At 40.3% G+C, this 11,513-nt stretch overlaps 1 protein-coding gene across 2 annotated transcripts in view; it reads left to right on the forward strand.

The window, feature by feature from the left end:
- The window catches only part of BIN2 (bridging integrator 2), a 32,492-nt gene extending 25,275 nt beyond the window's left edge, over positions 1-7,217 (forward strand). For both annotated transcript variants that reach the window (XM_037848136.1, XM_037848137.1), the window contains 2 exons: positions 5,767-5,841; positions 6,688-7,217. In XM_037848136.1, coding sequence (XP_037704064.1) covers positions 5,767-5,841; positions 6,688-6,717 — 105 coding nt within the window. In that variant the 3' untranslated portion in view covers positions 6,718-7,217. The remainder of the gene's footprint in view (positions 1-5,766; positions 5,842-6,687) is intronic.
- Positions 7,218-11,513: the final 4,296 nt, after the last annotated feature.

An 11,513-nucleotide genomic window follows, 5' to 3' on the forward strand; every position in this document is an offset into this window, starting at 1 on the left:
GTTTGTCTTACTTGTGACAATGGTAAATAGACGCTTGGAAAAAAACAAATTTCCAAGGTGTATTTTCTTTGATGAGAGAGACCTAGAAGCAGGAACTCACAGAGGGAGATAAAGAAATCAGGGATGGCCTTTTTTTTTTTTTTACCTTTTTTAAAATGCAATTTTATTGAGATATATTCACACACCATATAATCCATCTGAAGTATGCAATTAATGGCTCACAGTGTCAACATAGTTGTGCATTAATCACAACAATCAATCTTAGAACATCCTTATTACTCCATCCAAAAAAATAATAAAAATTTAAACAATAAAAATAGAAAAATAGAAAAAACACCCAAGACATCCCATATGCCTTATCACACCCTATCATTTGTGTATTTTTTTTGTCTTTATTCTATTGCACATCAGCTCATACACTGGATCCAGGGATTGTCAGTCACAAAGTTCCCACAATCACACAGTCACATGATAGAAACTACATAGTTACAGGATCATCATTAAGAATCAAGGCTACTGCATTAGAGTTCAACAGACTCAGGCATTTCCCTCTGGCTATTCTAATACAATAGAAACTAAAAATGGAATATCTATATAATGCATAAGAATAATGTTCCGGTTTGCTAATGCTGCTGGAATGCAAAACACCAGAAATGTATTGGCTTTTATAAAAGGGGGTTTGCAAAGTTACAGTCTTAAGGCCATAAAGTGTCCATAAACAAAGGTTACCTTCCCTGGAGGATGGCCAATGGCATCCAGAAAACCTCTGTTATCTGGGAAGGCATGTGGCTGGCATCTGCTTGCCCCCAGGTTGGTTTCTAAAATGGTGTTCTCCAAAATGTCTGCATCAGCTTCCAATGGCCATCTTCAAAATGTCTGTCACAGCTCCAGCTAGCTATGAGCCCCTTCTGTCTGAAATTATCTAGTGCTCCAGTAAACTAAACAAGGCCCACACTGAATGGGTGGGGCCACGCCTCCATAGTAATTATCCAATCAGAGTTATCACCTACAGTTGGGTGGGTCACATCTCCATAAACACACTGAACCAACAGGTTTCAACCCAATCCACACTAATACGTCTGCCCCCACAAGAATGCATTAGAGAATATGACTTTTTCTGGGCGACATAAATATATAAACCGGCATTCTACCCCCTGGACACCAGAAAAACATACTCTTCCCAAATAGAAGATACATTCATCCCATCACAATATCACAAAAACTTTAGCCATTTCAGTAATAATAGGTAACTACAAGATCCCATCAAAATCATTTACAAGCATGGTCTGTTCAAAAGCAAAATCACCCTCTGGATCTGTACCTGTGAAACTTAGAAAAAGTTATCTGCTTCCAATATACAAAGGAGGGATAGTCATAGGGTAAACATTCCCACTACCATAAGAAGAAACTAAAAGGAAAACAGGGTTTAAGAGACCAAAACAATTCCTAAAACCCACAGGGCAAACTCCATTACATTTCAAAGTCTGAGAGTCGTTTAGGGAATGAAGTTTTATCCTTGGGGCTTGAGATAGCAGGAGTCCAACCCTTTCCAAGGGCCTTTGCGGTAGCCCTTTTTTCTCCAAATACTGGGGTGAGTGCTCCAACATATCCACATATTGGGGAGACCACCTTCTTGGCCCCACCCTCCTCAAACATCGGGGCAGCACCCAGATTCTCTTCCATCTCCAGGGCACACGCTCAACCCCTTCAGAACAGTGGGGTGGTGGCCAGGCTCTTCCCAATTCCCTGGGAATGTGCTCCACCCTCTTTGGGGCCTGGGGTGGCAAAACTCTTCCTGAGCATAGAAGCGGAAGGCCCACCCTCGACCTCTGGGGCAAACTCACCCTTCCTATGCGTGTGGGCTGCTCCACTCTCCCAGCCCAAGACCTCTTGACTCCAGACCTCAACCTCCATGGCTCTGTCTTTGAAGAAAATTTTCCTTCAATTTTTTTCCTTGTCTGTCTCCTCCAGTCCAGACTGGCAGCATCTCTGTCTCTAAAGATCTCACAAAAATTTTCTTGGCTTTGCGTGAGGCACACAGGGGTCAAAGCTGTCAGACAATAGGACTTTCCACAAATCCTTTCTGCTTAACTCCTCCAGTCTTGGCTTGTACTGAAATGGTGGCTGGGTTCCATGTTTGGTTAAATCCTCACGTGTGGCTGTAGCTTCTGGGGTTCCATCCCCTGGAAGCTCAGAGTTTTTCAGGCCATCGATTTCTGGTTTCTTTGAAACCAAGAGTTCATTTCTCAGCTTATCTCTGTCCTCTCACATTTTACTATAACCTGTAAGGAGAAGCCATGCTATATCTGCAACTTTTAGTTTTGAAATTGCATCAGCCAGGTATCCCAGCTCATCGCCTTCAAATTCTTCCTTCCATACAACACCAGGACTCAATTTTGCCACATTCTCTGCCACTTTAAAACAAGGATGGCCTTTCTTCCAGTTCCCAACAACACATTCATCATTTCTGCTCAAGACCTCATCAGAAGTATCTTTAGTGTCCGTATTTCTACCAATAGTCTCTTCAAAGCAGTCTAAGCCTTTTCTATCGAGCTCCTCACAACTCTTCCAAAATCCTCCCCCTTATCCATTTAAAAAGTTGTTCGAACATGTTTGTTATTTGCAAGCTCAGCAGCACCAGCACCCCACTTCTCTGGTACCAAAATCTGTTCTGGTTTGCTAATGCTGCCGGAATGCAAAACACCAGAAATGCATCAGCTTTTATAAAGGGGTTTTATTTGGTTACACAGTTACAGTCTTAAGACCATAAAGTGTCCATAAACAAAGGGTATCGTCACTGGAGAATGGCCAGTGGCATCCAGAAAACCTCTGTTAGCTGGGAAGGCACGTGGCTGGTGTCTTCTTGCCCCCAGGTTGGGTTCCAAAATGGCATTCTCCAAAATGTCTGCATCAGCTTCCAACGGCCATCTTCAAAATGTCTGTCACAGCTCCAGCTGGGGGATAGCTTTTTGAAAGGTGAGGATATGGATGAAATAAAGATTGTTAAAATTCAGAGACCCTTATTAACTGGAGAGCAGTCAATTTAGTGAAGAATCTGAAAATCAAGTCATATTCAAATTATATGGAAAGAATGCTTAATGGGTACAGAGTTTCTGCTTGGGGTAATAGGAGAGTTTTGGTAATGGATGGAAGTGTTAGTAGTACAAAATTGTGAATGTAATTAACACCCCTGAACTGATAATTAACAGTGGTTAAAATGGGAAATTTTATATTCTATGTTACCACAATAATAAATTTTTTAAAATTATATGAACAATCTCTTCTAGAAGATCACTCTGTGTGACTCCAGAGGACAGAACTAGAGCCTATGAGTAAAGGATAGAAAAGGATATGTATTGGTTCAATCCAACATTTTTTGAATTTTTCAACATTTAGCTTTGTTCATAAATAGAATGGGCTACTTTGGGAAATAGTTCTCCTTCCTTAGGAGATATTAAGAGCTAACGGTGTATGATCACCTGTCAGTATATTGTTGTGAGGATTATGGGGAGACTTGTAACCAGAAGGCATCAAGATTCATTATTGATTCATCTCCACTCACTGATGATTGATTCATTCAATTATTTATTGAGCCCCTACTATGTGTCAGGCACTTTTCTCAGTGGTGGAGATACGACAGTGAACAAAAAGCAAAAATACCTGCCTTTTTGGAGCTTACATTCTAGTGGGAGGAGGCAGACAAGAAATGAAGTAAGTAAAATTAAAATTCAGTGCTGATAAGATATGTGGAGAAAAATTAAATATGGGATAGCCCAGGGAGTAGGACTAGATTGCAGTTTTAAACAGTGGTCAGAGGAGACATTTGGGCAAAGAAGGCCATGGCGTGAGCCATGTGGATATCTGGGAAAAGAGTATATGACCCCTTCTTATACTCAGATCAAGACCAAGTTACTGCTGCCCATGCCTATCTAAAGGCTGACCAGGCTACTTCAGGAGCCTCCTGCTATCTGAGAGGAGACAACATGGGCAAAGGATATAAGGGTGGCATCCAGGTACAGGACTTTCTCCTACGTGTCCACTTTGATCCACAGGTGTTTTTTTGTGTGTGGTTTGTTTTTGTTGTTGTTGCTTTTTGGAGTCTAAGGTAGGGAAGATGGTGTAAGATAAGGAGAACAATGAGCTTATCTCAGCTGATTGCTCTGAGATACTAAAGTCCAAGTCATCGACATTATTATACTCTCACTCTCAATTTATATGAGGCAGTGAGAACCCTAATAGAGCAAGATATAGCACTCCCCTTGGCTTGATTCTAGTCTGATGCAGCTAGGCTGATTGAGCAAACCATAAATGAGTAAATGCAGAATTTTGAGCAAGTGAAATGTAGTCACTTCTCAATTTTCTGCACTGAAAAGAACAATTCAGTGGTATGGAAAATACAAATTTAATTTAAATTTGACTTTGTAATGTATTATAAGATTTTAGAAGGGAGACAGCAATAGATAGACTTTCTGTTTGGCTCTGGTGACTATTAAAAATTCTTGGAGTAATCTGATTGAAGGGGAGACTATGGAGGCCAAGATGCTGTCTCAGCATTTTGAGGAACAGTCTAGTAACACTGCCCTTCCTGAGAAGGGAGAAAGGGAGTGCTTTCCCCTGAAGCCATCTCCGTGTTTTTGAGATTTATAATGTTTCCTCACTCCCAGCTTCTTCTGTGGGATTGCTTTGGTCATGAGCTAAACAAATGTATTTTCTCCCTGTGGAATTAAACAGCTCTAGCATCCTAGATCCCAGCCTATCAGCATCACCAATCCTCTGAAGCCTGTGTCCTGCAAGATACGTTCACTTCCCTTGCAGATACATCATGAATCATATTTTTTCCTGAGCAGAATTATGGACATATCACAACTAAAAATAAGTAAATAAAAATTTATCTGTGAGCAGATTGTCACTGTTCTATATATGTGTTGAATTTCACAGTGAGGAGTGTATTAAAAAAAAAATTATCTGGGAGAAAATCTGTTCTTGCTTAGCATTTGAATGATTTGAGAGAGAAGGAAGATTTTGATAACTTTTTGGGCAGTGATCTTATTATCTTTGAGGCAATTCAAAGGCCTGGAAAGGGAGGAGAGAGTAAGAAGAAGGAAACTTACCTGAAAGGAGAAACAACAGAATTTTAAGTGACTGTCACATTACTAGAAATTGGTTCTACTTTAAAAGGGTAAATTTTATAGCATGTGAATTATATCTCAATTTTTTAAAAACAGCTCTCAACCTTAGAGTACCAGGGTCTTCCCTGACATAGCAGTTCCTATACAGAGCTTTCCAAACTTGGATTCCCATCTCAGTGGTTTCCTAAAGAAACCATTATACCACCTACCTCTGAACTGCCTGTTATGGTTAGGATTGTCTAAATGTGAGATCCGTAGTGCATTCTTGAGGAGTGATAATCTAACAGTGGTAGATAATGGTTTTAAGACCTATATTTGAACCCTTACAGGCTCCCACATAGGTATACATACAAATGCATGTCATGCAGATAGGCACATGGTATCTGATCATGGGAAAATCTCTGGAGTCCAAAGAAGACCTAGTTTCCTATCCTAGCAAGTCTTGGTTTCTTCATCTGTATGTGGGGATGATGGTAAAGCCTTCCCTGAAGCCTTCAGGCTCTAGTGAAACAACATTGTCTGTTTGCCCTTGGTAATGTTTATGGCTCTTGTAAAGTGTAAGGCACAGAAGAACCTTCTGAGCTGAGAGATGGGGAGGTTGAGCCACCTCTCACTTGCAGAACTTTTCTTTTTGCAGAGCCAAGGCCCTCAGCTTCAAGTCTCTGCTGTTCCAGGAGAGAGTAGCCTCATAGCATCAGAGCCACAAGAAGAGGTAAGTGGACCAGACACACGAAAACGGGGTAGGTGGTGAGTTTGGGCATCATGCAAACAGGGGTTTGGCTACAGGGCTGGAATTCCTACCATGGGCTAGAACTATAAGGAGAGCCCAGCAGTAAACAACATCCTTAGGGCAAAGTCAAGCAGGTGGAAGCAAAGGAACCAAAAGTCAACTGGAACTCTGTGGTTTCTCCATGTCCATTTCCCAGCACTATCCTTGAACCTCTTGACCTCTCACCATAGCCCTACCTCCTAAGTATTATCCAAACTTTTCTCCAAAAGGACTTAAGATACACAGAAGTTACACACAAAAAGTAAAACAAACAAAAAACAAAAAAAACCATATATATATATATGTATGTATGTACAAAACATAGCAAAGTAAGTACATGAGGTAGGACAAGGACATAAAATGGAGTCATGAACTGGGCCAGTACAAAAAATGCATTCCATAAAACAAACTTACTAAAGATGGACCACAACTTTGGTTCCAGACTTTCTAGCATCCAATAAGAAGAGAAAAGCCTAATCATGAATCACCAATTCATGGTGTCCATAAGATAAAGGCAAGCCTATTCCTTAAGAAAACAACTCCTGTTACTAAGATGAAAAAGAAATTTGTCCTGTAAATCCTCAAAGAGATAGCAAATGATATAATGAACACTGTCTGCAACAAATCCTTATGATAATCCAAATGACCAGTTTCACAATGTCTCCCTCAATAGAGGCCAGTGGCATTACATGAAATATAATTTGGTAGAAGTAAATTGATTTCTTTACCGCCTTGAGTGGTTGGTGAGAGAGCAGTTCAGCTCCTAATGCAATCCCATTTACTTTCCAGGTATCTTCAAGTGAAAATGAACAATTCTGAAGAGAAAATGCCAAGATGCGCCACCCCACCCCACCCCATGCCGCCTTCCCAGACAAGCTCCTTAACCAGGCCTTTGAGGGTAGAGGGTAGCCAGAGGTTGAAAGTCAGAGGGACATTGGATCCAGCATTTATTTCTAGGATCTCAGACCAAAAGAATGTTGCTGGTACTCACTAAAGACCCAGCATTACTGGAGGCTGGGGAACAGCCTTATGGTGGGGGGTGGGCAGCAGCTTGGGAGAAGAGAATGTTAAGACTCAAAGAATATTTAATTCATGTTTTTAGAAATGTTAGAGTAATAAGACTTTTATATAGATATTAAAATTGGGGTTATAATGACTATAAAAACTAGAAGCATCTGTAGACACAGACACTTGTTCACACAGAGACACATTCAGAGGATGGTGAAAAAATCTGTCTTTGATTTACCAACTCTTTTTGCAAGACTTAAAAGCCAAAGGAAAAGATTTTCAGATTGCTAAATAAAGTATGATTCTCATTATATGTGGATTCTTTGTTTGACAGAGGGAATTGTTCCATCCCAGCACACTGTTCTGCACTTAGGCAAGAAGGTTATTGATTCTACCCCAGGTTCAGAAAGATGTAGTCACTTTCCTGAAACCCAGCTGACTCTGCATCATGGCTGTAACTCTTTAGTGATGCCAAGGAACACGGGTTCTCCTCCTTAATTCAGATGCTTTCTGCAGGCTTCCCCCTACACACACACACACACACACACACACACACACACACACAGCTTTGATTAATAAGCAAATACCCTTGGAAAATGATTACATGAGCTGTATTTTGTGTTTATAACCTGGTACTTGGTGTGAAGAAGGATCTGAGCAGGATAGAGGAAGAAATGGAACTCCTAGTGAAGGGAACAGACAAAATATAATAATATTGTGGAAATGGCATGAAATTTGGAGTCAGAAGTCCTGGATTCACGTCTTATTTGTTTACTATGGAAATATCTTTGAAAACAGTAAAAACCAACTGACATCTTGCCACTCTTGATACATACATATGACCACCTCATCCATCTTTGTTTCTAGGGGTGATGGGTAATGATGTCACCATTTGTTCATTCAGCAAGCATTTATTGAGCTCCTCCTCTCTGCCAAGCACTGTACTAGGTACAAGAGAAAAGAAGCAAAGATCAGGGGCAGGGGGGTGTGGATTTTTGTAGAGACAGAATTTTGAGAGGGGAGCAGAATGGGCAGGATTTAATGATGGGGTAGAAGGGACACATGATACATATAATAAAGACAGGTTTTAAGGAATTCTTTGAGGTTAGGCCTGTGAGACTAGAATTTGGTGATGCAGATCTCCGAAATGGTGACTGAGAGGAAGTGTGTTGTATCAGTTAGGGTTCTCTACTTGCAAGCAACAAACTGACACAATTAATCATTGAAGGGCATTTGTTGGAAGGATATTAGGAGCTCACAGAACTGAAAGATCAATCAGGCTGCAGGAAGTATAAGAACCAGCCCAGGGCGCTGCCATTGGAAGACTCAGCTTCAGCCACCTTCTGCCACTATGTCCTCTCCAGATCCAAATTCCCTGACGAAAGAATCTGACTGGCCATGCTTAGGTGGTGTGCCCATCCTGAGGCCAGGAAATGGGGAGCTGTGGTTGGTACTCTTAACCAGAGGGACGGAAGGCATGTTGATACCTATAATAACAAAAGGCAGACCAGCAGTTGGGGGAGAGAAGTCAAGGAGGGTGGATTACAAAGGGGCATGAGGTAACTTTTTGGGATGATAGAAATGTTCATTATTTTGATTGTGGTTGATAGTTTAATGGGTGTATACATGTGTCAAAACTTTGTAAATGGTATACTTTAAATATGTGCCATTTGTTTTGTATCATTATGCCTTGATAAAGCTATAAAAACAAATCAACCCTAGGTGTCCCATACAAACACTGGACATGAGGAGTTTGAGGTACTTGTAGGACTTCACAATAAATGTGGAAATCCATGTCTTATTTGGGAATTGTTTTTCTAAAATCTAATCCTGTGACTTTTATTTAAAAGCCATCAAAATTTCTTTTGTGTACAGTAGTCATGGGAAGAGGTTGATTGCATCTCTAGGGAAGAGGGCTGTTTTTCAAAATATAAAACCTCCACTGCTGTACTTCAAGATCTACAAGGCATTCCACTTCCTTGCTTTGAGAATCACTACTGGGAGTAATATTCCAGGGGTATTGGAAGGGTGGAAAAAAGGCTGGGAACACAGGCCCCTAGCAGTCCAATGCCCACCATGATCTGATTGGAATGCCCACCCCGCCCCAGAGACACGCCTACCTTTATCTGGCAAAAGCTGGTTCAGGCCTTTTCTTTGTGAGTCTTTCCCTGACCCTCACCTCCCCAGGAAACTGATCCTGTTAGGAGAGTTTGCTAGAGAGGACTTCAGGTGCTTATGGCCTGGTGGGGGAGACAAGCACTTAAAGGTAACTGCAACATCTGTGGCACAACTGAAGTGAAAATATTTACCAAATTGTGAGATTGGCACTTCATCACTTGCATATGACCCTACTGCAGACTCCAAGGAGGCAGGGAAAAAGGCCAGTATTCTGGGCACACTTAATAAATTTGCTTACCTAGAGTGGACAGTCCCCAGCTGGGAACCAAGTTGTTTACCTTGATTTACAAAATGGTAAAATTATCCAGGGTAAAGGGTGGGGCTTAAAAGACTGCCGTCCTGGCAGCAGCACAAAATAGTGCTGAAAGCCAATAAAATTGGGTGGAGATGAATATCTCTTGTCCACTGCCCTAAGGTCCCTGAAGGTCTGTTGACAAAAGGGTGGCTGCTCCAGTTTCTGAGGTTTCACATTTAATCCTTAGAGAGCACTGGTAGCTCACCACCACATGAGGCTTCGTTCATTATCTATCTGTATTCCTCTTGATACAGAATTGCAAGAACATCCCTCAGTTCCTGTCCCCCAGCAATTTGAAGGACAATATAGACAGACTTGGCAATACATCCAAAGAACACTAGAAACATGACACAATCCAGGATAAATACGATATGCCAAAGAAAATCATAAACACATTTTTTTCAATATTCCTTACATTATGCTAAATTGGGTGCTAAGCAGAAATGTACATACTGAATCCTATTTTTCTGCATGAGGTGTGTGCCTATAGGAAGAAATCATGTGTCAGCAAACCTTTTAAGGTTACATTTTAAAGAGAAAAAAGATGCTTAATAGAGACCATTAACAACCCTCAGATTAAACTGTAAAAGTAGAGAGTCAGTTGGACCAGATGTCCTCTGAGAGTATGTGGTTCTAATGATCTTGAACACATAATGGAATATGATATGAGAGAGAGAGAGACCCCAGCCTTTCCTGGAACTCATGGTCAGCTGGTCAGCTACAGAGTAAGTAAATGGAAGCAATTCTCCATCTTTCAAATTTAGCCCTTAGCATTTGAATTTCTTTTTCTTTTGGAAATTCTCTTATCGGAAGACTGACCAGGCTGACTTTTCTTTTATTAACTTATGTACAGCTTACCTACATGTCACTTTCTTTACCTTTCTTAGTTGGGCAGGCAGTTTCTCACACGTGGGCTTTCTTATTCCTCATTGAAATCACTATGTCTTTAAAAGATATATTTAAATAAAAATCAAATTAATTTTTATCAATATTTTCTCTGTCTTCTTCTCCCTTTGATTCTTACCAACTAAATAACATCTTTAGGAATGAAAGCAACTACTCTTGCTTAGTTTATTTATGGCTTTGTTTTTTTCTCTCACTCTGAGACTTTCTCTTTCAGTCTTTTTTCCCCAGATGAACAGGCACAATCTGATGATAACCTATCCTTCTATCAATATAAATATTGACTGTCAAATCTAGAGAATGTGCAATACAATATAGAGATTTTTCAGGATTTGGGAGTCTGGAAGCAGAAACCTACTGAGATTTGACTTTTAAACTGACACCCAAAAATATTTTTTTGTATTTCCTAAACATGGTGAAGGAGGTTTCAAGTGGAGAGAAAATGTCCTGAGAGTACCCTGAGTTGAGAAGACTCATGTGGACTTCAATGTATATACATATAAACCTATGGCTATTTTATAGATAAATATTTTAACACAATATTTTTAGGTGGCATGGATGTTATGAATAAATCATGCTGAAAAAAATTAAACGTCTCATCTTTAATAAACTCAATAGACCCATTTAAAAAACCAACAGGAGTAAGTCAGCAAATTAAAAATCAAAACTTAATTTGATTTTTATTTAAATATATCTTTTAAAGGGATACTGAGATGGAAGGCAGAATGGCGATTAAGAGTTCCAAACCTAAATGAGATGCCAGAGTAACAACAGCCAGCATTCACTGAGCACTTTCTGTGTGCTGGGTAAGGTTCTAATGCTTTAGGTGTATTAATTTATTCCAGCTCCACAGAACCCTATGAGACACTATTGCCTCAGATAAGGGAACTGAAACAGAAATAAGTTGTCCAAGGTCACATGGAGTGAATTCCAGAGCGTATGTTGTACTATTAACATCCTCTTAGTCACTGAGTTCCTCAGATTAATTTGGGAATATTTCCTGCCGCAAAGAAGTGAATCAAGAGGTGGCTAAACATGGCACTGATAAATAGTTAAACTGAGGCACTTACCCTGTGTTAGGACCATGGCTATGAAATGACTTTACAGGCCTTATCACTTTCAGTCCTCAGCAAAGCTGTGCGGTGGGTTTTATAGACTCCATTTTAGGAATGAGGAAATAGATTTTAGAGATGTTAAGTAATTTGCTAACAAGCAGCGGAGCAGGGACTGT

The sequence above is a fragment of the Choloepus didactylus genome, chromosome 8 (assembly GCF_015220235.1).
Source record: "Choloepus didactylus isolate mChoDid1 chromosome 8, mChoDid1.pri, whole genome shotgun sequence".
NCBI lineage: Eukaryota > Metazoa > Chordata > Mammalia > Pilosa > Megalonychidae > Choloepus > Choloepus didactylus.